Source organism: Berghia stephanieae, chromosome 10 (assembly GCF_034508935.2).
Source record: "Berghia stephanieae isolate SIO BIC M18660-M18661 chromosome 10, UCSD_Bste_1.3, whole genome shotgun sequence".
Classification (NCBI taxonomy): domain Eukaryota; kingdom Metazoa; phylum Mollusca; class Gastropoda; order Nudibranchia; family Aeolidiidae; genus Berghia; species Berghia stephanieae.
Genome location: NC_088369.1, coordinates 22030658 through 22057058, shown reverse-complemented (window position 1 = coordinate 22057058; position 26401 = coordinate 22030658). Strand labels below are relative to the sequence as shown.

The 26401-nt window shown below is 39.0% G+C and overlaps 2 protein-coding genes across 3 annotated transcripts in view; both read left to right on the top strand.

The window, feature by feature from the left end:
* LOC144980823 (putative serine protease K12H4.7) overlaps positions 1 to 26401 on the top strand; it is a 641746-nt gene that overhangs the window by 190147 nt on the left and 425198 nt on the right. The window lies entirely within an intron of this gene.
* On the top strand, positions 253 to 25935 carry LOC144980816 (presenilin-associated rhomboid-like protein, mitochondrial). Of its 2 annotated transcripts, none has more exons than XM_078928646.1 (9): positions 253 to 318; positions 9436 to 9652; positions 11060 to 11194; positions 11948 to 12086; positions 17638 to 17787; positions 19079 to 19152; positions 20153 to 20263; positions 21989 to 22086; positions 25746 to 25935. In XM_078928646.1, the coding sequence occupies exons 1-9, from the start codon at positions 269 to 271 to the stop codon at positions 25831 to 25833; spliced, it is 1062 nt and encodes a 353-aa protein (XP_078784772.1). In that variant the 5' UTR covers positions 253 to 268; the 3' UTR covers positions 25834 to 25935. The 2 variants fall into 2 exon arrangements, with proteins under 2 accessions (XP_078784772.1, XP_078784773.1); XM_078928647.1 differs by lacking the exon at positions 253 to 318 and adding an exon at positions 4496 to 4600.

Sequence of the window (26401 nt, the reverse complement as noted above, 5' to 3'; positions counted from 1 at the left end):
GGAATTTCCGATCTTCATGTGTGCAACAAGGGGAAAGAAAAGAATGAGCATGAAACGAAATTATACAGTTCTAAGCAAACAATGACCAAAGTGATATTAGAATCATAATTTATTAAAAAGGTCAACAGACAGTTGTTGACAGAGCCACTATAAGAATTTTTCCTTGACGATGCTCAGATTTTTTTTTAAACTGAAAAGTTGCGTTTCTTTCTAAGCGAAAAGAGTGATCCAACTTTTTATTGGATTGTTGACAAAACAATATTTCATCATGGCGCTGTCCTGTTGTCGAATATTGTTTCCCCGACAGTCAAACTTATGGTGAGCATTCAGCCGGTTACTTTTTTTTTTTTTAATTCTGCGATTTTGTCGAACTATTTATTTGTAGATTAAATTATTATTTTACTTTTATTTTCTGTACCTGCGATCATTAAAATAAGTCATGGTTTGTAAATGAAATCAGAGAGTGGAAGTGAAAAGAAAAGGTCATTTTTCTACTTCTACTTTCGCTTTTCATTCACCATTAAGGGGAGGCCTTCCGAAAGCTCCTACATCCCCAGTATTAATGTTCTAGTAGGGGGTTTGAGAGGGGAGAAACTTTTTTAATACGCAGTGGCTATTTTTACAGTCCCGTGAAGATGGTTCTCGGGGCTATTTTTGCAGTCCCGTAAAGATGGTTCTCGGGGCTATTTTTACAGTCCCGTAAAGATGGTTCTCGGGGCTATTTTTACAGTCCCGTAAAGACGGTTCTCATGGCTATTTTTATGGCGTTGATGCGATTCTGTTCAATTATCCGCATAGTTATAGATTATCATCTTTTTGCAGTATTCACAAAACTTCACATATCATTTCTCCCGATATTGAGATGTACAGATCTAGAGGCGGTGAATGAAAGCAAAATTAATTTCATTTAACATATTTAGATCTAAAGCTAAAACTAAAATTAACAAATAATTAATGTAAAGTCAAATCTCTTAGCGATTTTTACGGTACTGTCATTTTTATTACATATAATTTTTTTTTTTTTTTTTTGCATAAGTTATGTTTGCAGTACAGAACAGCCCGTTTTCTATCATCAGTGGGCAGGTTAGGTTGTATGTCTTAATTTTTTTTTTCTGTCAAACATACATAATATAGATCTATTATCAAACACTGAAAGTATATTTAGTTCCTGCTTGAGTCGACACCCCTCAAGATATAATACTTTACAGGTTGGCTTTTGTTTATACTTTACCAGTAAAACCAGTCAGGAAGGACTAACGGTTTATACAATTTTAAAAGACGTAGACGTCTAACATTCAGGGTGCAGTCTTCTCACGTGAGAGTGGGTTTGAATCCAATTTCAAAAAAGAGGCCGTTCACAAACCAATTGGACACATTTGACCATAATTTTAGAAACCCCCCCCCCCCCCCCCCCCTCAACCTCCCAACCGTATTGTGGACAAATGACACCCTCCCCCCCCCCCCCCCCCCCCCCCCCCCAATGTGGATGTCCATGGTAAAGATGCACATTGCGAAACACCTCATGCTTAAATATTGTTCTTTTGAATAATATTTTTAAAAAAAAGAAAGTAAATAATGATGATGATTCTCTACCATGGTCGGTCATGATCCAAAAGAATAGAGGTGCCCAAGACTGATCCTCATTGGGGCGCCGAGGTGGAGAGGGCATTTTACTTTGGTCCCACCATCGCGTTGCTCCTACTCCTTTACCGATTGACCCAGTGTTTGTTCCGACCAGACAAGAGTGGTCGCTGTATTGCTCCTCCCTTCCCAGTTAGGAGGTTGTTTTATTGTTCTCCGCCAAAGCGGTGTTCACCTTGTGGTCAGACCCCTCTGCCTAGGCTTTGAGGTACCACTAGGGAAAGAGATAGATAGAGAAAAAGAGTAAGGAAAAAAAAAAAAGAGAGAGAGAGAGAGAAAGAGAGAGAGAGAGAGAGATTGGGAAAGAATGAAAGAAAGAGAGGGAGAGAGAGAGAAAATGAGAGATAGGGAAAGAAAGGGATAGAGAAAGAATGAAAGAAAGAGTGTGAGAGAGAGAGAAACAAAGAAAGACCGGGAGAGAGAGAGAGAGAGAGAGAGAGAAAGAGATTGGGAAAGAATGAAAGAAAGAGAGAGGGAGAGAGAGAGAGGGAAAGAAAGAAAGAAAGGGATAGAGAAAGAATGAAAGAAAGAGTGAGAGAGAGAGAAACAAAGAAAGACCGGGAGAGAGAGAGAGAGAGAGAGGGAGGAGAAATAGAGAAAGAAAGAGATTGGGAAAGAATGAAAGAAAGAAAGAGGGAGAGAGATAGAAAAAAAGAGAAAGTAAAAAGAAAGAGAGAAGAGAGAGAAAGAGAAAGAAAGAAAGACATAGAGAAAGAATGAAAGAAAGAGGGAGAGAGATAGAAAAAAAGAGAAAGTAAAAAGAAAGAGAGAAGAGAGAGAAAGAAAGAAAGACATAGAGAAAGAATGAAAGAAAGAGGGGGAGAGAGAGAGAGAGAGAGAGGATGCTAACTTGCCGCACCTGAACGAAGGGAGTGAGAGTTTTAGAGCCAATGGCGTCTACTCAGCCAATCTGTTACTATTTATAAATCTATTACCGCAACGCCGTAACAATAGCCACCAGAACCGTCTTTACGGGACTGTAAAAATAGCCCCGAGAACCATCTTTACGGGACTGTAAAAATAGCCCCGAGAACCATCTTTACGGGACTGTAAAAATAGCCACTGCGTTTTTAATAATGTTTTAGTTGGGGGTTTAGGAAGGGGGAGACTTTTTAAAAACGCTGTGACTGTGATTATCCCCAGACACCTGTCTGGGGATAACCAAATTTCATTATCCCCAGACACATATTTTCAACCCGCTCTTTTAAACAATTATCCACATTCCAGAATATGGAATGTTTCCGAATGCACATAGAAATAAGGAAAGTTAATAAAATATCTATAAAAACATAAAATTATCCAACATTAAATCAGTTGTTACTACATATACACAATATGTGTCAACTTCGAAGTGGGTGTCATGGCCGAATGGTTTAGTCGTCTGCCCTGGAACTTTTACCAGAATCGACGTTATGGGTTCGAATCCTGGTTCCGCCACTTTTTTTTTTTTTTTTTTTTTTTTGGTGCTAGTCTATATTTGTTTGGCCTTTTGTTCCGTTTCTGAGCATGAATTTCTAAAAATTGTTTTTATTTTAAAAAATTTATTGTTTTTTGTTTCTTCTCTATCTGACCATTTGGTCGCTCTCTGAATATTTCTGTTTGTATGCTTTTTAATTATTTTATTCTTTTTAGACACTTTTTGAGATCGGAGTGGGGACGAATGACAATTTGCTAGAAACTAGAAAGGAACCAAGAGAGAGAGAGAGAGAGAGAGAGAGAGAGATTAAACAAAAAAGAATTAAGGAAAGTTAATAAAATATCTATAAAAACATGAAATCAACCAACATTAAATCAGTTGTTACTACATATACACAATATGCATCGACTTCGAAGTGGGTGTCATGGCCGGATGGTTTAATCGTCTGCCCTGGAACTTTTACCAAAATCAACGTTGCGGGCTCAAAGCCTGGTTCCGCCACTATTTTTTTTTTGTTTTACATTCCGTCTTCTTTTTACAGAACGGTGCAAGGGATAAATGTCCCATCCATCCTCCCCCACCTCTTTTTTAAAAACTCTCTCTCTCTCTCTCTCTCTCTCTCTCTCTCTCTCTCTCTCTCTCTCTCTCTCTCTCTCTCTCTCTCTCTCTCTCTCTCTCTCTCTCTCTTAGTTCCTTTCTAGTTTCTAGCAAATTGTCATATTTGTCCCCACTCCGATCTCAAATAGTGACTAAGAAGGATAAATAATTAAAAACCAAATATTCAGAGAGCGACCAAATAATCAGATAGAGGAGAAAAAAACAAACAATTTTTTATTTTTTTTTAATAAAAACAATTTTAAGAAATTCATGCTCAGAAACGGAACAAAAGGTCAAACAAAAAGGAGAAAAGAGTAGACTCGCACAAAAAAAAAAGGTGGGGGGGAGGATGGATGGGACATTTATCCCTTGCAACGTTCTGTAAAAAGAAGACGGATTCAAAAAAAAGAAAAAAAGTGGCGGAACCACGATTCGAACCCACAACGTCGATTCTGGTAAAAGTTCCAGGGCAGACGACTAAACCATTCGGCCATGACACCCACTTCGAAGTCGACGCATATTGTGTATATGTAGTAACAACTGATTTAATGTTGGTTAATTTTATGTTTTTATAGATATTTTATTAACTTTCCTTATTTCTATGTGCATTCGGAAACATTCCATATTCTGGAATGTGGATAATTGTTTAAAAGAGCGGGGTTGCAAATATGTGTCTGGGAATAATGAAATTTGGTTATCCCCAGACAGGTGTCTGGGGATAACGAATTTTCATTATCCCCAGACGGGTGTCTGGGGATAATATCAGCCCTTTTTAAAATAATTTAGTTCCCCCCTCCCAAACTCCCTACTAGAACATTAATACTGGGGATGTAGGAACTTTCGGGCGGCCTCCCCTTTTAAGAATATTCCTTACACAGTGAGAAACCAGTTGACCTTATGTTACAAAATGGAGCACTGTTCGAGGATCAATGTCCCTGACGAGAGGTTGGCCATCTTTTTTATTTACCTCAGGGAACTGTGTCCAATCCGGGTTGCCACATTAGCTCTTTCGAGTTGGCTCTTTTATAGCGAAATAATAAAAAAATGATAATAATAAAATGAATTATAACAATGACTTATTGCATTATAACAACATAAGACAACATAACATCTCAATGGTAACAACTCGTCGTCCACCCCGCCCCCACACAAACCCCCGTCCACCACCAACACTTGTAACTGTACCGACCACAAACAGTTTCACTAACGACAACAATAACATTGTTATTGGTCTTCTCAATGCACAGTCCTGCCGTAACAAAACCGAAGAATTAAACGATTTATTAACGGAGAAGAACTTCGACATACTATTTTTAGTAGAGACATGGCTCTCACAGTCAGGAGACGTCCCAGTTGAAAAAGCTATCCAATTTAGATCGTATCCAAGGAAAGATCAGCGAGGGGGTGGCATTGGCGTATTTTATAAAACAAAATTATCAAAACATGTGGAAATCCTCGAAATGCGCTGCAAAACAATGGAGGCCATTGATCTTAGATTATCCCTCCAGAATACAAGATACAACTTCAACTGTATCTACCGACCGCCAGCAAACAAGAAAAACAAAATAAAATTACCTGATGTTAGGAAGGAAATCAACGAGATGCTAACTTTGCAACACACGCGTCCTGGCCATTCAATTATACTCGGCGACTTTAATTTTCACTTCGACAACGTCACAGACACCGCTAAATTGCACGAGTCACTATCGGAGAACAACATGTGCCAGATCGTAACAAGGCCAACCCACTCTGCTGGTCATATTTTAGATTGGGTAATTGTAGAAAATTCAGAGTTCCAAAAAACCAACGCCACCGTCGATTATCTCCCCTTTTCGGACCACTCCCTCATTTCTTTCAATCTTGACGTTTCAAAACCATGCCAAGAAACCACCACCACATCAACCAGAAACATTAAAGGCATTAATTTGGACAATTTCAGAGGCGATTTAGAAACAAAACTTTCTAAAAATTCAATGATTTCTCCAGACCAGTGGAATAGTTGTCTCATCGAAACGCTTGACAAACATGCGCCATTCCAAACAAGGAGCGTCACCAACCGCAAGTATGCTCTGTGGTATACGTCGGACGTTAAAGAAGCTAAAACGAAGTGTCGGAGAGCAGAAAGACTGCTGAAAACATCAGGCCTTACGATTCATAGTGAAATGTTCAAGAACGCATTTCGTGCCTGGAAGACAACAATAAAAAAGGCAAAGACCACGTATTTTCTTTCAAAATTCGAAACTTCTAAATCTTGCAAACAATTATTTAACATCTGCAATGATCTACTTGGACGTGAAAGATGCACTTCATTACCATCTACAACCAATCAAAGAGACTTGCCAAACACATTTGTCAACTTTTTTAAAGACAAAATCCATAACATTCGTTCAGAACTAGATCGGCATGAACCATTTATAGATACAAATACGTTCTGTGGTACCCCATTAGACAAGTTCCAACCAGTTTCACCTAGTTTCATAAACGAGTTGATAAAAAAGCCCCCATTAAATCCTGCGACCTTGATCCCCTACCAGCACAATTTTGGCCAGCTCCATCGATACATTATTACCATCCATTACATCAATCATAAATACATCCATACTGACTGGTGAAGTTCCATCGTGCTTTAAAAGTGCCCTCGTCAAACCACTTCTGAAGAAACCATCACTGGACCACAATATATTAAACAATTATCGTCCTGTATCAAATTTACCTTTTTTGTCAAAACTTTTGGAGAAGGTAGTTCTTACACAATTAACATCTCATCTTAAGAACAACAGTTTGGAACAACCCTTTCAGTCAGCCTACAAACATCAACACAGTACTGAAACGGCGCTTCTTAAAATCTTTAATGACTTGTTATGTAATGCTGATGCTAACAATATCAATGTATTATGCCTTTTAGATCTTTCAGCTGACTTTGACACCATTGACCATGACATTTTGTTAAGAAGACTAGAAAATACGTTCGGCATAAAAGGAATTGCCCTTAAATGGTTTACATCATATTTACAGGATCGATGGCAGACTGTCGTGGTGAATGGTGTTCAGTCAGAACAAGTTTTACTAAATTTTGGAGTGCCACAAGGCTCTGTTCTTGGCCCTGTCCTTTTTACTGTATATATGCAGTCCCTTTCTAGTGTGATATCCAGATTCAATCTGAGTTATCATTTTTATGCAGATGTTACGCAGATATATGATTCAGCACCTCTTAGTAATTTACAGTTCTTAATACAACGAATTACGAGCTGTTTTAATGAGATTAAATCTTGGATGTACCACAATAAGTTAAAATTAAATGATAGTAAAACTGAGATTTTAATGTGTGGAAGGCCGAGTATCCTTAAACAGGCAAATAAATCGCCTATTACTCTCGGAAAAAGCACAATAGAATTTTCAAATAAAGCAAAAAACCTTGGCGTCATCATTGATAAAGATCTTTCCATGACAAGCCATGTGAATAACACCATACAATCTATGTACATAGAAATGAAAAAAATAAGCAAAATTTGTAATTTAATACCGAAGCATATAACAGAACTTTTAATTAATTCCCTGGTTTTATCTAAATTGGACTATTGTAACTCCCTTTGGGCGAATTTAGCTAAAGACAAAATTAGCAAACTTCAGTTTGCTCAAAATAACGCAGCCAGGCTCATTGTACGCAATAACAAAAAATACCCGTCAGCAACTCCGTGAGTTACATTGGCTTCCTGTGGAAAAAAGAGTTGCCTATAAGATTTGTACTGTTGTCTACAAATCCCTGAGCACGAACAGTCCCTCCTATATTAAAGACCTTCTAAACATATATGTCCCCAATAGAAACTTGAGGTCAAGCAATGACCGATCAATCCTTGTCAAACATAAGCCATTGCGTAAAATAGGTGAACAGTCTTTTCAATTTTGGCCCCCCATTTTTGGAACGCTCTCCCATCACACGTGAGATGCTCGGATTCGTTGACAACGTTCAAATCTCGCCTAAAGTTTTATCTTTTTACGTCATAATGTTGCAATATATTTTCATATTTTGTTGTTGTTAAATTGAATTCGTATCACGTTTCCTTCACACTTGTCTCACTGTAATATGTTTTGTTTTATATCACTGTAAAGCGCTTAGAGCCTGTGACAACGGGGTAAAGCGCTATATAAATGCCATTTATTATTATTATTAAACACAATAACCACTGAGAGAGATGAAGCAGAATGTTGTCGAAAGCTTCCTAGTCTCTTGCCCTGTGTGTCTCCCTCCACATGAATTCTTCAAAGTGAAGTGGGACGAAAGAGTTGTGTTTGCAACCCCAGCGTAACTTTTTAAATTACATTTCGCGTTTAACCAGTGGCGATCAATTCGGTTTGTGCAGGCACCGGTCATTGTTACGACGCCTGTGGATTTTTAAAATTTAAAAAAATACTACCCCTTTCCCTCCACTCCATGCCCAAAGAAAATTGATGAAACCAGGATCTGATTATTACGGGAATTGAAGAAAAAAAAATGCAAATACAAGAAATTTGAATTAAACAAGTGTTAAAACAAAATAATGATAACAAATATAATAAATGCGAAAAAAAAAATCAATCAAAAGTAGTCCGTAATGTACAAACTAAGTTTCTTCACACAAACAGACATATCTGGCCAATCTCCAATGTAAACATTTAAAAAATGGCCGCCCTCTCATTCGGGACATCAACCCCTGAACAGTGCCTTAAATGGGGTACATTGTTATTATAAACGTGATCCCTGCCAAGCAGAGTAATTTTAATATTTTGTTCGCCAACTGTAGTTTTAGTTTTATGTCTTTATGTTAATCCTCAGGTAGAGTTCATTTTCAAATCTACGAATTTACGAGCAATTCAAGGGTACTAAATCACAAAAATGAGTTTTGTTAAAATCTCATTATCTGATTTCTGTGACTTAGCATGTTGTGATCCTGACCCCCTCATTTTTCCTTTTATCCCTGTTTGGGATGAAAAAAATCCCTGATTTTGCTCCTAAAAATCCTTTGTTGGTAGGTCTGGATATGGCCTTCTGCAACTTCTCTAAATAAAAAAACTTTTCAGCCCGCTGGAAGAACTCAAAGAGACGAGTACCTTCATCTTCAATTGGGACTCCAGATATAAAGGCATATGAGAAGAAGATAATTTTTAAAAAAAATTATTTATGTATACAATAATGTCATCAAAGTCATTTTTCATTACCAAAGTCGTAATTTTTGTCCAATTTTTACCAAATAAAGTGCAATATCAATAATTTCCACCCGCAAATAAAATAGGGTCCAAATCTCAACTTCAAAGTTCTAAACAACCAGCGGTACTGACAGGCCTGTTGTTTCCTTCATAGTGATTGGATTTTACTTACTGAATCCAGTCTTGACTTCACCGCCTATGAATATTTTGTAGTTGTTGGTTTTGTTGGGTTGAATCTTTGATTTAATCAAGAGAAATTGCAGCCAATTTTCTTTTAATGTTGTCAAAAAAATATCAATTAATTAAAGAAAGGGTATTTTTACTTACTTTTATTCCTCTTCCACCCCCATACCCTTCCCAATCTGTTTTTATAGGTAGAAATTAACAAGGGTTTTTTATTTTTTCGACTAAATATCCATTAATGTTTAAGAATGGGTTTTCTGACCAAATTGTAAAAAGTCATTTTATCTTGAATGACAACTAAAGTATTGAAACGTTTTATGAATATGATAAATCTTATTTAACCAAAAAGCAACTGATCAAAACTATTCAACCTCCCCCCCCCCCCCCCCCCCCGCTCCCAATTCATTCTGCAGCTTGCAATATGCATTGAAGAGCCCCCATGTAACAGTAAAGAGGTTCAGCCCAAAGTTAAAATGGAGGGAGGATATCAAAAGTTCACAATCATTTCACATCATTACAAGGAGTTTTCGGAATCAAAAAACACCCTCAGGCCCAAAAAATCAAATACATACAACAAAGTCTGAAAGTAACTCATTTTCATGGATAAAATCAACTGCTTTTGTCACAGGGGTAAGTAAAAAGTCACACTTATTTGATCATATTATGTAATGCGCTTGTTTGTTTTGTTTTTATTCTCAGCACATAGGCCCCTTGGAGACAGGATAACGGTACAATATAAACGTTTTATATTTTTATTCACGATTCGTATGCAGTATGATTTCAGAGTTGCCCTTTTTTTTCCACTGGATTTACTTGACTTCAAGGATTCAAGGTTTATTCCCTGTTGTCAACAATTTTTTGGTCATATTTATTTTTACGTATCTATGTACTTTTTGTCTAAGATAAAAGTTTTGTACTCAGAATCAGAGTCATGGATATAGTTGAATAAGATGGAGGGAACCTAGGTGAAAATTTCCAGTTATTTAGTGGTTTCTTGCCGAAATGAAATCACCTATTACTTCAAACCAGCGAAAATTACGATATAACACTGTAAACTTTGGTTTTGTTCTGAATTATGATTGTCAAGTACTGTAGTGGAATAATAAATAGTGACTGTTAAATTACATCTAATAAGCCCAAAGTATGTTTAGAATGCCTTATGTTGAATAATACAATATTTTTTTCTTAGTAGAGAGTGGGGGGGGGGGGGGGGGGGGGGGGGGGGGAGGAGGCAGGTCCACCTATAAAGTCCAGGCTTTTGCATACCCTTGGTAAGATGGATCTACTTTTTCCTCTGAAACTTTGCTTTTCAATTCCCACCTATGAGGGAATGAAGAGAGAATTTCCTCCCCTTGCACTCTCACTCTAGCGTGTTCTGTTTTCCTAAGTCAGATTTGCATAGGAAATAATTATATTTTTTCCTCTCTTCACTGATAATAGATTTTAGATTACATTATTCTTACCCAAAATCGTGTCGAAGAGAAGAAAAGACGTTTGAAACAAAACTTGTTTTCTTTTTTTCACGGCTTAAACCCACATAGATATGTGCTCAAGACTACTAAGTGTTCTATTGTTTGTTTTTCAATTGTTTTCTAATTTAAAGTAGGGGATACCTATTCATATGACCATCGTGTTATTTGACCACCGGTATACAGATATCTGGCTCTAGACTACCAGAGACTCCTACATTTCATCTTTTACAGAAGGAATTCTATGATTCTGTCTATAACTATAACTGTAAACTTTGGCACATTACTATATTGCTATTTTAGTGCTTTGGTTATACAGGAGGTGAACATGCTGTCAAGAGAGTGTATAACTACTGAACTCAAAGGATACATTGCTACAGCCTTTATGTCAAGAACTGTACATTGATTCCTCTTTTATTTATTTATTTATTTTTTTTTTTTTTGGGGGGGGTTTCTTAATTCCTCCTCCTACTTTCTTCTTTGGATAGGAGACCTCTGGACAACTAGACTACTAAAAAACTATTTTTTTGTTTTTTATTTTAAAAGAATGCGTAATTTATCCAATCAGGTTTGCAGCTGTAGCTTTCTTGGTGCTATGATTTGGAAGTACGAAAATGTTAGACAGATCTACAAAGACATGGCTTCAGAAAAAGCATCCCGACTCCGTTTTTTTAACGAAAAGGCATTTGGATTTAGGAAACATGTGAGTTACTTTCTGACCCTTTTTTAAAAAAAATTTATAGCAAAGCATAATTTATCTCTTGTATACAATAACAGTAACAAATATCTGTCCTGCTTGTTTTGATTTGTAGCATGCCAAAACCTGCTAGCCACCCTACAGTGTATTAATTAAGAATATGTGCAAAACGAATTTTGAACAATTGTGCGCATGTCTGCCAAAAATAAATGCAACCCAATAAAATCTAATGATTGAACCGTCTAATGCCTAATAGGCACTTAAGTTGAGCAAAAGATACATTATCCATCTGCATTTTGAGTAATGTTCATAGAAAAACGGTTACTTCAGGTCATTTCTCATGAAAATAGTAAAACTACCATCTATTACCAAGATTGGAGTTTTGTCGTCAAATCATGAGTGGTAATAAAGTCCATCAAAATAAATTAACCTTAAATAGTTGACCAAAGGAACATCAATGGCACATGTATTATACACTGACAGTCAGGCTGAGTCAAATTATATTGTTGAATAGTTTGGCTCATTTCAAATCAAATCAAATAAAGAGAATTTATATAGCTCCAATATCCACCTTAGACTGCATAGCTGGTGCGGCTATGTGGTCTTGTAGTATGACACTCACTTTCGGATCGGAAGGTAACATTTTAAGGTAAAATGATTTCGGCTACCTGCTGAAGTTCTATCAGCTTACTGTTTAAAATCTTCACAGTATTTTGGTATGTGTATATATAATATATCTTTTTTATTTTACATTTCCAGTTAAATGCCATTTGGGAAAATCTTGATTCTTCTGCAAAACTCACATTTGGCATCATTGCAGCCAATGTAGCAGTTTGGATCTTGTGGAAAGTGCCCAGGTTACAGCCAGGAATGGTCCGATATTTCTCCTCATCTGCAGGTGTGTTTTGCAGGGTTTTTTAAAAAAGAAAGCTACAAGCAAGCTCATCTGCGCTTTCTGCATATTTTTTTCTCTCTATTTTCCAGGAAAAGTTGTCCTTCAGGAAACGAGAGTTAATCCTGGTTTCCATAATGTGAAACGGACAATACTAATTGCCTGTTTCCTTTTGGATAGAACGTTACTTTCCAGGAAAGGCATGATTGTAATATGAAACAGGCCATCACAGTTTCAGCCACATATTTTACTACTTCTTAAATAACCGTTTTTAGTAGACTTGCTTTTTTCATTCTATTATCCTTAAAGAATGAATTTGATCTGATATTTATCTATTGAAAATGTTTTCATTTTTAAAAAGGGCTGACAGTTATACAGTGGAATTCTGATAAAGCCAACACCACCAACTAGAAAGAAAAGTTGACTTTTAAAGCAATGTTGACTTTATCCAGTATTAATGGAACACAGACAGATAATTTTGGACCAACAAGAGGAGTTGGTTGGCTTTAAGCAGAAGTTGACTTTTGAAAATTTATGCTGATTTCTCAACTATATGTGTAATTTTTATTACCTATCATGTTTAGTTTTCTGAAGCTTTATGAAAAATTACCATTACTTTTTACTATTTATTGATATGATGGCGTGTAAGGATTTCAGAACATACCATATAGCATTTAGATTTAAGAAGTATTCAGTTCAACGTTTGTTTAAATGTCTACTTTAAAAAAAAAATTAATTAATTTTAAAAAACAAAACAAGACCCTTGAGCTTTCACACAGAGCAATCTCAATTAAACATGGTCAAAGTGTTTTACAAGGGTTCCCTAGCCAACAGCAACATTAAGGCTGATGGGCCATAGAATTACATGCTACACGTTTTAAACGTGTATAGAAAAGTGAAACCTCCTCTCTCTTATGCGGGGCCATACAACTCACTACACACTACACAGGACTCGCTACATGCTACGAGCGTGTAGAAAGAAATGGATATGCTCACTTTTTTGCTACACGTTTAGTTCTAGATCTGGCGAACATGGACGACTACAAGGAAAAATTGATTGAAATGGCAACTGCAAGGCCCCTTCTCTGGGATCTGGGAAGAGTTCTTCAACAGGATTCTCAAGAAGATGACGGAATGTACGCTGGAACTCTCCTTGTGATTCTCTGAGAAGGAAATGTTCTCAGCACCATATGCTTTGTCTCTTTCATTTTCTTCTCCTTCGTAACAAAAGCAAAATCAGAAAATCCTCTTTGTCGGAATAATTCATCTTTGGAGAAAATAAAACAAAATCCCTCTGTCTCTGGCAAAATATGAAGCATGTAGCATGATAGTGTGAAGTTAAATAGCCCAGGGTATGAAACGTGTAGTGTGTAGCATGTAGTTCTATGGCCCGTCAGCCTGACATGTAGGACAAGACACGACGCCTGTTGGGCGATATTGCAATTTTTTTCAGACAGAAACAATGATATTAACAGCCATGTACTCATTTTACACCTGAGTACTTTGAGAGAATGTGAGTAAAGAGTCTTTTCCGGGGACTCAACTATGCATCGATCAAAGCAGGACTCGAACCAGGATTTTCCGATCCGAAGGCAGCAGCAGCTTCTTATGGTTCACACTATTATGTTATGACGATCGACCCAATCAGCAAAGTCCGGTCCGCATTCGTGCACCGTCGCAAACCCGCCTGGTAGCATCGTCACAACACACCTTTCGACTAGATGCTCTGCCGTTTCGGGTTCTTGTCCACAGCGTGGACATATTGGACTGGAAGTTAGACCCCACTGATGTAACGCACCGGCCGTTAGGCAGCTCCTCGACCGAAGCCGATTCGCAGCTACCCAGTGTCTCCTCTTACTGGTATCAAAGCCTGGCAACTTCTCACCAAGCTTAGAGAAGTGTAGGTCCCCGCCCCCCCCAAGAGGGATTGAATTCGTCCAAACCGACTTCCATCTCGTATGTGCAGCTCTGTCCGTAGTCAGGGATTCTGCGTACAAGGGTTGCCGGGACTTATTTCGGCTCGAAACGGGGGCACCGTTCATTATGCGCATGAGAGGAGTATCCCCATTCCCTCTCTCTTTGATCTTACTAAGCCAGTTTCCCGTAATGGTCTCCCTCCGGACATCGGGGGGCTGGATCGCTGCCATTATCGGGCCCCATTCTCTAGGGGTTGTTGCTAGCGTTCCCGACACTATGTGCATCGACTTGCGAAGTTTTACATCCACCTTCTCAACGTTTCTGCTTCTACCCCACACTGGAGCGCAATACTCCGCGGTGGAATAGCATAGTGCCAGGGCGGATGTTCTCAGGAGTGCTTGGCTAGTGCCCCAAGTCGATCCCGCCAGCTTCCTCAGAAGACTGTTGCGTTTCTCTATCTTCCGGGCAACCCCTTCGAGATGAACCCAATAGGTAAGGCTGCGATCCAACGTCACCCCTAAATATTTTGGACGCGGCTCATATGGGAGTGGCTGGTCCCCGACTAGGACATTCAGTTTACGGGTGTGCCAACCACTGCATAAGTGAAATGCAGTGGCCACGGTTTTTGAAGTGTTCATCTTCAGGTACCACTTGTCAAAGTAGGATTTGAGTCTGGTGACGTCCTCGCTGAGTACGCTCTCGAGACGGGTCCACACTTTACTCTGAGTAACGAGTGCCCAGTCGTCTGCGTATCCCAGCCTCAGGGAGGAAGTGTTCGGCATATCGCTAATGTAGACGTTAAACAACATTGGCGCAAGTACCGACCCCTGAGGGACCCCATTCTTCAATTTCCTTACTTTGCTCGTGACGTCTCCAGCGCGACGTGGAATTGCCTTTCCCCTAAGATCGAAGAGAACAACTTCAAGGTCTTTTTGCACCTTATGATTTTTGCAAGTTTGAGCATTAACCCATCGCACCAGACCGTATCGTACGCCGCTGATAGGTCTATAAACACAGCACCTGTTTGCTGTTTTCTCTCGAACCCGTGCTCAATATGCTCTGTAAGGGCAATGACCTGCTCCGTGGTGCACCTCCCTTCCCTGAAGCCTGCCTGCTCAGGTGGCAGGGCAGCGTCTAGGACCGGCCCCCATCGGTTTAATAGAACACGCTCCAACAATTTGTAAAGACAGCTCAGCAGCGATATGGGTCTGTAACTGTCTGCCTCCTTCGCCGGCTTCCCTGGCTTCAGGATGGCAACTATCTTCGCGTGCTTCCACACTTGTGGAAGCTTTCCTTTTGCAAGGACGTCAGACATTGCCTCTGCTAGCCAGGCCCGTGCCCTGGGGCCCAGATGCGTCACCATATCAGGATATACACCATCTATCCCTGCTGCTTTGCCGTTCTTTACTTCGCTAATGGCTGCACCCACTTCTCGGGGACTGAACGGGGCCGTCCAGTCCGACTCCTCCGCAGGTAGCGAGTCCAAAATCGTACGGTACGCCTTGCAGACACCGCGCTCAAAAGCCTGATTAGGGACCCGCTTACTACGGTTCTTAATATTCTTGGCAATTGTGTCTGCCTCGCATTCCGGTGCAGCCTTCGCGAAATTCCGATCTGGGTCCAATTTCTTTATCAGACGCCAAGCGTGACGGCTGGAGTGTGTAAAGTCGAGACTTTCCACGGTCTCCTGCCACCGTTGCTTCCTTCCCTCTGCCAGAGACTGAAGTAGTCTATCGGCTGTGCCCTGGGACTGGGTCTGCTGGTACTCTCGGTACAGCTCTTCCGACTCTGCTGTCCAGCAAGGGGTGTAGAATTTCCGTTTGCCCCGTGGAATAGAGCGTTGAGCGCTCTTAACCAGTAGCCTACTAAATCTGGTTATATTCTTGGATTTGGGAGGAATGGCAGGGCAGACCTGCTCGATATAGGAACTGAATTCCTCCCAGTCAGCCTTCCTGAAATTCCATCAGCAAAGTGGGAGAGACTGCACCCTCGGTATTGTCACCCCATCTGTGACAAGAACCGGCCTGTGCTGGCTATGCGGAAAGTCCCGAGGACTGTCCGCTTCACCTGCAGCGGTTCACCGTTCGCGCCTTTCGTTACGAGGGTGAGGTCTGGAGTATACTCCTTCTTATGGCGGGTACCCGGAAGGTACCCTTGGCTGTAGGATCGTACACTAGGTGTAGATCATTACAGTCCATCCATGAGCGGAGTTGTCTTCCTGCCTCATTGCAGTCTCGGTAGCCCCATTCGTGATGGTGGCTATTAAAGTCTCCCAGGCAGATGGAAGGATGGCTGACCACCGGTACCGGTGGTGTAGTCCAAGTCGCTCTAGGTGGTTTGTAAATATTATGCAAACACAGTCCACCTACTTCCACGGAAATTCGGTTCACCCCATTGCTGTCCGTTACGCTCTCAATGACCCTTACCTTCGATGGCTCTTTAGCGTAAACGCTAACCCCTCCTTTGAGCCTCGAGGTGTCCTCGCGTTGGACCACCGTATAGCCTGGGATCTGGAATCGGGAAGATTGCGCGCCTGAATAAAGGTGGGTCTCCTGTAACAGGAGGATATCTACGCAATGAACGGCCAATAGCTTTGATAAAAGCTCATTTTTTGCCATACTCTGGCTCTCGACGTTCAGGGACAATATACGCGTCAGCTCGCCATCCCCGCCGTCGCATTTTCCAATCGGCAGGCCGCGAATCGATTGATGCATGGGACGTTTGCTTTTTTCTCGGACGTGTCGACGACCCTGGCGACATGAACGCGGTATTATTTGGCTAGGCGGCAGACCGCTTCGCCATTGATGGGACTGATTGGGACTCGACATAAGGATAATAGTGTGGTGCCCGGGATAGGGCTGCTATTCGGGCACCGGGTTTGGATCAAATTTAGTCACACACCGGGGCGAGCAGCTCATGTGGCTCGTTGGCTGGATACCCGGGATGGTCTCGTGACGGTCGACCGGGATTTACACCTTTGCCCTCCCGTGTGCCTCAAGCCCCCTCACCACTGCAAGGTAAAGATCCACGAGGGGGATCCGAAGGCAAATGTCATATCAATAGACCACAATAGCCACATAGATTGGTGACAAATTATACGTCTTGGGGGATGGGGTACAATTAACAGTTTTGACATTTGAATATGGATTCAACTAGCCAAAAATCCTAATAGAATTCAAAACATTTCAGCGCATTACAGTGGAATTCATGAAGTTCTGAATGCTCAATTTGCAGTGCACATTTTATCTGAAAAGGAAAGAGACTGGTTTATGTTCCTTTGTGGTGTTGTGGTATGACACTCGTCTTTGAAGCGGTGTCATGGGTTCAAGCACAGATGAGAACATCACGAACTTGAGTTCTTGGAAAAAGGCTTTTTAATCATATTCTCTCACCATACTCGGGTGTAAAATGAGTATCTGATCATTAACGGTATTGTATCTGTCAAGTAAAAAATGTAATATAAATATAGTCTTACAGGCATCTTGTCTCTTCCTTCATGTTAAGTGTAGCTGTTGGCTAGGGACTCCTTGTAAAGCGCTTTGAACTTGTTAAGTGGATATTGCGTTATATCCTAGGTAAACCATCCACTATGTGTAATTAATGTGTGTGTGTGTTTCTGTTTATTTTCTTTCTAATGTAGCCCACCCAAGATTGTCTATGGTGCTTAGTAGTTTCAGTCACATCAGCTTTCTCCACTTAGTCGTCAACATGTATGTTCTCCTTTCCTTTGCCCCTGTTGCCACAAAGACATTTGGTCATGAACAGTTTTCAGCGTTTTACATCAGTGCCGGTTGGTATTATTAAATTATTTTGAATATGAGCCGTAGCCTGTTTAAAATAGAAAAGCAGGGTGTCTTTTGCATACAAGAGTATTTTTATCTCACTCTATCCTAGAGATTTTTGCTAATTTTCAAATTTGGAAAAAATGTATTATCTATGTATAAAGATAGTTTTATTCAACTACCATTAACATGTAAAAACTAAAAACATTAGCTTTGATACTACGCCTATAATTTGTCTCAGAAAAATGTAATAAATAGGCATAGGGTAAAAGTAAGCCCGGGTAAACTACATATATGTTAGGGTTGAGTGAGTTAATAGTGTACAGTCAATGAATCCTTGTTATCCTTTAGCTTTTATTTCTGTGGGTTTGACAAGTTGGAAATTACCTTTTTGTCTTATGATATAAATTTAGATCTGAATTCTGTCCTTAATTCCTGTTTAAAAAATCTTTATTTTATCAGGTACGAGTACATCGATCTATCTAAGGGTTGCTGAATAGAATACGCAGTTTTGTCACAAATAAGCAGCAAATGTCAATTTCATAAATTATGTTACTCTGATTTGTGTCTGTTTTTTTTGTTTTTTTTTGTTCTGCGGTCAACAGAATTGTCAAAGTATTCATTTTTTAATTTATCCCCGGTGATTCTAGCTGACTAATCCAAAGGTGCCAGATACAGCTGATTGATAGTTACTATCTTGTTAGAGTATAGTGGCTTTCCATAGTACTTAGTATACATTTTCATGGGGCTGGGGTAGGGCAGTGCTAATGAGGCACATACTGTGTCTTCTATTCCCCTATATGTTTTTCCAACATGCTTTCTGTCTTTGTCTTGGAATGAGATTACTTGATTTTGTCCAGGCCCTAGCCGGATACCCTAGTTGGGAGGGAAACAGTCAACTGTATTGTTATAGTTTTGGGAGATGATATTTTTTGTCTTTTAAATCATCTCTCTGTTATGCACTGTATTGTTTTGTTTACATATTACATATGATTGGTAAACATTTGAGTGTATTCCTCTTACAGGACCTGTGCTTGTGTCTGGATGAGACAGGTGATCTCAAATTAAGTACTTTGATAGTGTGCTCTTGGAATCTACATCTGTTTCCTATTTGAACTAGTTCCCCTTTGTTTTACCTTTTTTTGGGTGCTTTAATTGTAATTCTAGAACGTTTTACTATTCCATTTTCTTCCTTTTTACTTGCGCTGTCCAACCAATCCTGTGTATTCTTTCTACCTTTGAAAGGACATCAGAAATGAACTTAATTTTACTGAATTGCATTTTTATTTTTACTAATAGGTACAATGTCAGCATTTGCAAGTATACTTTGTCAGAGGCTTCTCAAAAGGCCGCTTTCTATGTCTGTAGGGGCTGTAAGTATTGGAAATATCAGTTATTATTATTATTATTTCCTCCACGAATCAGCGGAATTCCTTTGTTTTAGTTCTTTTAAGAAATTTTACTCTGATTTTGATTTGTCAAATATTTTCCCCTTATGAACCTCAAACAAGTATATGAATCCAAAGACAAATCATGTCGTCGTATTGTGTTATCTTTGACACCAGACACCTGTTAGATTGCATGAATTTTGATGACAATCTCAAGTTTTATTATCTCAGACAGGCTCGTGTCAAGTGGTAAAAATAAACGTTATATAAGACCAGTGGTAATGGACAGGGTGCTGGAATCGAATGGGGCTCGTGAGTGGGATTTTTCTTTTTTTTTATTTCAGCATTTATACAGCACAATATATACATTAAATGTGCTCAATGTGCTTTACAAGGAGTCCCCAGTCGGCAGCAACACTCACAATGTAAGATGAGACATCACGCATTTAAAGCGATAATGGTCATACTAAATTTCCAACAGGGAAAATGTTGTTAATGGATACAGTGAGAGTATGTGAGTAAAGCATCCCTTTTCCAAGAACTCAACTTTGTGCTGCTCAGGGTAGGATGGGAACCCAGGATATAATAGCCTGGAGATGCATGTCATACCACCAGTCCACAAAGGATCATTGGACGATGCTTTCTTTTTAGTTCTAACAGGATTTTGTTATCTGTACATATTGGCTGGGAGAGTATTGTTTTTTTGTTTTTTTTTTGGGGGGGGGGGGGGGGCGTTTATAAGACACACAGTTTCCTTATTTGAAAGAAAATCAATCCATCAAATTATCTTGTTAAGAACTCGCTCTTTCTCTCCCTTTTCCCCCATGAAGCATACCTTTAATTTTATTTTTGTAATCAATCGGTATATATGCTGTGTGTGTATCATATAAATATGTGCTATGAACCTGATAATTTGCTTTTGTTTTCGGTCATTATTGGTGAACAAAAGAAAATAGAAATTGCTGTTTATTTTCTATCTCTCCAGTCAGGTGCTATAATGGGTTTGCTAGGCGTCACTGGTGTTCTCTATCCAACTGCACAGTTACAAGTCGCCTTTGTGTCTGAGATATTTCCTCATTCCTTTTCTGCTGATTCAGTAAGTTACTTACGTTAGTATTTCATCGTGACATGTGATAAGGTTGCTGTGTATTCAATAATGAACAGGGGTCCGGATAGCTCAGTTGGTAAAGCACTCGATTCACACGCAAAGGAACTGAGATTGATCCTGGGTCCTTTGCATGTGATGCGGGTGCTCTACTGAGTTATCAGGATCCCCTTAAACTGTTAACAATATTCGTATATTTTAACATTTATATAACGTATTTATTCTACACATTCTTCGTGCTCATTGTATTTGACAATACCTCATTTATTTCCCAGCAGGCCATAGGAAATCAAATTTCCATGAAAAACACAGTGCTGATGATTTTCCTCAAACCCGTAGAAATACGCAATTTTATCATGACTGGCAGTAAGAGACTTGATTTATGATGGAACAAATAGATGCAGTGTCCCGCTCTCCAGAAGTTAGCTAGACTATCAGTGATAGTTTATCATCTCAGTTGCTCTAAAAGTGGGGTTTAATGCAGTAAAAATGGGGCTAAAAGGCAATCATTCAAAAATTTTCCTTTTTTTTTTATTACTTTTTATCACCACCGACACTGAATACAGGCTACCTATTAGATAGGTGATTTATGTCCTCTCGCGCTAACTAGATAATGCTGTTACTCTGAAAATTCACATTTTTTTTAAAATTTGGTCAGAAAACTCGTCTTTCAAATATTGATTGATAAGAAGTCCCAGGTTTGAGAGTCGTTGACAAGATGAGGTATTTGAAGGCTGATTTTCAGACTAGAAAATGTTAATGCGTTTTTGTTTTGCTTTTTATTTTTATTATTGTCAAAGTAGGTACAGCAGAATAGCCACATATACCTATTGGAATCTGAGTGTGATAAAGTGTCTATAAAATCCGTTAACCAAGGGCAGAAAACTGGGGCAACAGATTTGTGATCATTTTTCCTGTCCAAAAATTTGCCATGCTCAGTATACCTTGACTTTGTTACAAGACGAAAACCCAAGGACATAACGCTAGGACGAGAGATTTGTGACCAATTTTCCCTGCTCTGATAGACCTGTTGGTAGAGCACTCACTTCACATGCGAAGGGATCAATCCCAGGTGAAGTTGAGATTTTTTTTCTGATACTGTTGTCCACCCTAGCAGTATCAGGTGAAAAGTGCTTTGCGATTGACTAGTTTCCTGTCCAAAGGGTAGTAAGCAATTGCTATTGTCCGTTTCACGCAAAAGAAACTGGAATAAACTCAGGCTTCGTTGGTCAAAGAGTTTCTGAAGGATTACTTTTTTTTCCCCATCCAGGAATTTACCATGCTCATTATTTTATTACAAGACAAAACACCATACTACTACTACTATGTACTACTGTTCATGCTATGCTGCAACTATGCTACTTAAATCCATACAATTGCTATTTTCTTTAAAAATCCCTCAAATAAATAATAACGTGAAGTTGAATGTAAGCTTCAATTTAATTACAAAAACAGATCAAATGAACGTTTCGGGTTTCCCCTTTATCAACAAAACAGGATGATTGAAACACTACAGATGAATGAGATGATGTGGTAGTGGCTGCATCATCTCATTCATCTGTGGTGTTTCAATCATCCTGTTTTGTTGATAAAGGGGAAACCCGAAACGTTCATTTGATCTATTTTTGTAATTAAATTGAAGCTTACATTCAACTTCACGTTATTATTTATTTCTTCGAGCTTCGAGCAGCAACATTTACACTTAAAATTCCTCAGGGTATCAAGGCCATCGTTCTCTTTGATCTCATTGGACTGTTCATGGGATGGAAGGTTCTGGACCACGCTGGGCATTTGGGGGGGATGCTCTTTGGCATGTGAGTATTTGCCATGATGAATAATTGGATTCTGGCATTTTTATAAAAAATGAATATTTCCTTTATTCATCCCCACGGTTATTTTTCAAGAATGCTGGGTAATGTAAATGAATTCATTCATCTTAACAACGCCACTACCACATTCGTCGGTAGTATTTCATTCATCCTGATTTGTTGATAAAGGGGAAACCTGAAACGTCAATTTTATCTGTCTTCGTATATTAAATTGAAGCTTACATTCAATTTCACATTGTTATTTATTTCTTCCCCAAGGGGAAATTTGTCTTTAGGGTCTATTCTGCACTGCAGCGTTGCAAAGTGAGCTAGTGCGAGATGACTTGCTTTTTACTACAGTAAAATTACTTTAAACCGAAAGAAGCTAAACCGAAAAATACCTTACACCGCAAAGAATTTAATAAATTGTACTAGTTTCTTCATTATCTTTGTACTAATTCTTACGATGAACCGAAATACTTCTAAGAAGGACTTTCTTTAAACCGAAACAACTTGAGAGCACCTTCCCTTTCTCTCTCTCTATTTTTCTTCAAAAATTCGGGAATAAGCCCGGCGATATTAAAACAAAGAGCGTAAGTATAAGATCAGGGTGAGGGGTGGGGGGTAGGCAAACACTTCAATCACTGCACTTGGGTTTGGCCAGCACCACGACCGCAGACTGGAAAAGGAAGACAACGGGTGACTGGCAGGCGAAAAAATGAGGAAAGAGAGGGAGTTGGGGTGGAGAATCACGCAAGCAAGATGTTCTCGCTCGTGTGTTGATGCTTTGGAACTGACTGGATTTTCAACACGACAATAGGAGGAGGGGGGGGGGGGGGGGTAGACAACTTACCATTGACATGCCATTTCATTTCCACTTTGATTGAATGTGTGTGAGAGGGGGGGGGGGGTTCTATGTAATTAGGCCTGTGAACCTAATGGCTTTTCAACAAAAGAGAGGTGTATAGTAGACAGCTTAGCATTGACACGCCTTTTCATTTCCATTTCACTTCACCTCTGAGTAGCTGCGCATCATTCATTATCAATTATCGCACAAGAACTTTCGATCTTATTTTAGCTTTACATTTTACTAAAAGATGTCTAAAAGAAAGCATTGTGCTTACATGTTGGAGTTGAAATCAAAATACTATGTGAAGTCGATGAAAAAAAAGTTGATCAAGACGGAGATATGTAAAAAACACGGCATCCCGAACACAACTCTTTCAACAATTTTGAATTGAAAACGAAAACTCCCAAATATATTTTAAAAACACACCCAAAAAAAAAAAAATAATAACATAAAAAAAAAAAGGATTTTTAAAATGGTTACGAAGACGGCATTTATTCAACAACTACATTTATGGGGAAACCCATGATACGATTAAATGAGCAAATTTCTTAAATAGTTACTACACTTGAAAAACATCGCAAAACGGGAACTTGCTTTAAACCAAAATGTCTTTAAACCGAAATGGTTTAGAGGGTCCCCAAAATTTCGGTTTAAAGTAATTCTACTGTATTATACATTTTATTGACTCATTTCAGCATCTCTATACTTTTGTCTTGGTAAGACCACACATTACATTGGGTAGTCCAAACTCTGCAGCTTTCGGAAATGGAGCAAATACCAAACTGTTGAGCCATGCTGTATTCCAGAGTAAACTACGTTATTTGATTGAGGGCATCAAATTCATATCCGTAATTTGTAACACTATTTCGTACCTATTCAGTGACTGTGACAGACAAAAGGTTCTGATTGGTTGGTATATAGCAGGGTTGCCCATTCAAGAGGCAAAAATTTAGAGAACACAAACTGGCCCTTTTCTGAGTGCTGAACTCCAGTAAAAAGACATTATGTACTGACTTATTTTCCTGTTTAGCAGGTGATTGGAAAATATACTGAGGGTTTATAACATCCTGAATTCCGTAAATATACGGAATATTGGCAACCTTGATTCAGTATGTTTTGATAGTGTGCATATAATATAATGATTTGTGACAATACAAGAATTGAGCGTACTAAATGCAACTCTTATCCTTATTGAAGCGTTCTCTGACCAATTTAAAGTGATACCAAGCTCTTTAGAAGCTGTGACCTCTAACAGCTTTTTAAAAAATAGCAGAATGCCAAACACGAAACATTTTAGGCTCAACTTTTTTTTTCTTTTTAATTTACATGTTAAACGTTTTGGATAGCCTCACTATTTTCATCATGGGAACATTAAAAGTAATAGTGATGACAAGAGATGAAGTGAATAGAAAAGTGCCAGAAGACAAAAGTGAATAAATAAATTTTCGCAGCGGTGATGGGGTTTGAACCTGCGACCTTATTGGTACGACAACTCCGCCTGGCCGGTGAGAGCGTGACTCTACCGTATGATCTATCCACGAATCCAAAAAAATTTGTATCAAACTCAGGTCATTCATTACTAGAGCTCTCTCTCTCACCGACTACTGGAGACCACGGGTCCAACACACAGCCATTGCGAAGTTACCTGGCCAGCAGTTAAGATAAATAGCCAATATTCTCACCACAAACATATAATAGAAACAATTGAGACATTGAGTATGCTCCAGTATATGGGGTGAATTTTTAATTCAGAAAAGTGAGTGGGTTTCTTTGGATTCGTGGATAGCTCATACGGTAGAGTCACTCTCTCACCGACCAGGCGGAGTTGTACCAATATGGTTGCTGCCGCGAAAAATTTTTATTCTCTATTGTCTTCTGGTACTCTTCTATTCACTTCATCTCTTGTTGTTACCAACATAAGTGCCTGCTCCACTCACTTTTCTGAATTAGTAATAATGATGGGAACATTAATAGCAATAGAGATGTAAATTGGAGCCCCAGTCACATTGCTGCTCCTGGCCTTCTCGTCTGATGTCAGGTCCCAGTCCCAGGAAAATCAAAACCCACATTCATCAAATCAATAGGTGATTATAATTATACAGTAGAACATGAAAGTAACGTACTCGGAAATAGCGAGTAAAATCTAAATCCCCGTTTTTTTTCTCTTAGACTCAATAAAATTAGCATGAAAGTAGCGAGTATGAAAAAGAGGTCAACTCAGAAATAACGAGCATTTCCTGCCCCAGCCTAGGACTTCGAACGAAGTAAAGCAAAACAACAGATAAGGGCGATTTAAATATTTTTAGCTTAGCTTCTTTCCTTTTTTTTATTTTTCGTCACGAGTAACATTACATAGTAGTAGTAGTAGCCTAGCCTGTAGTAGTACATAGTAGGGGAAACACATTTGGGTGTGTGTGTATTGGGGGTGGGGGTCAATTATCCACCCAATGTGGTGCCACGCGACACGCGAGGTAAGCACTGGCAGCCAAGATGTCAACACTTAGCAGCATCGGTCAGCGAGAAACATTCGTTAACGAACAACACGATCAGCGAGAGAGGGGAGCGTGGAACCATCATTTTCAGTGGGTTAGTGATTGAGTGATGCGCTTGCTTACCTCATCAAACATGCCTAGTGCATACAAACACTCGCACACACACATACACGAAATCTTATAGGGGGCAATGGAAACAAGTTGAGAAGGGTGTTGATAATCCAATCATTACAATCCCCGTGGCCATCATTTCCGAGTTCTACTGTAATACACCAAAGTTGTGTTTTTATTTGACATTTTTTCTCTTCTATTTCTTTTCACAGATTGTATGCCAAGTATGGGAGCAAATTGATTTGGGGGAATAGAGATTCTGTCATCAAAGTGTGGCACGATATAAGGGGAAAACCGTGAGAGGAAAGACATACAACTTGTTTTATTTGTGATGAATTTTGACTTGGGATTATACACATTCTATTTATTGATGATATGTCATAAAATCATACAATAATATTATTCGTCGCCTCTTTGTATTGTCTTTTTTTTTTTTTTTTTTTTTCACATGTGTGGCTGGTTGAGTAAACCCGGAAAGATGCGCAATTTTCATAAATTGAGTTATGTATGCAGTGGTGTAGACATCTTTCTGATCATTTACCCAGCGGTGATAATAGCAAATTGTCTAAAAGGAGGAAAATTTCGCAGTCTCTCGATCAAACACAAGCAATATGTAAATATAACCAGACATAAGTTTTGTATTATGTAATATATTACTACTTAGTGTAAATCCATTCTTATCATTAGACATAAATTTACTTTCTGTAAACATTTAATGAATTGTCCTTGCCACATTTTAAAGGCCTACAATATTGTTCAAATAAAAGGCCAGAAAGCGTTTTCTTTCTGATTTTTACTTTATAGAGCAGGCTACTACAATATCTTTGTTACCGAAACCTAGTGGAAATGCAGCTTATAAATATAAATA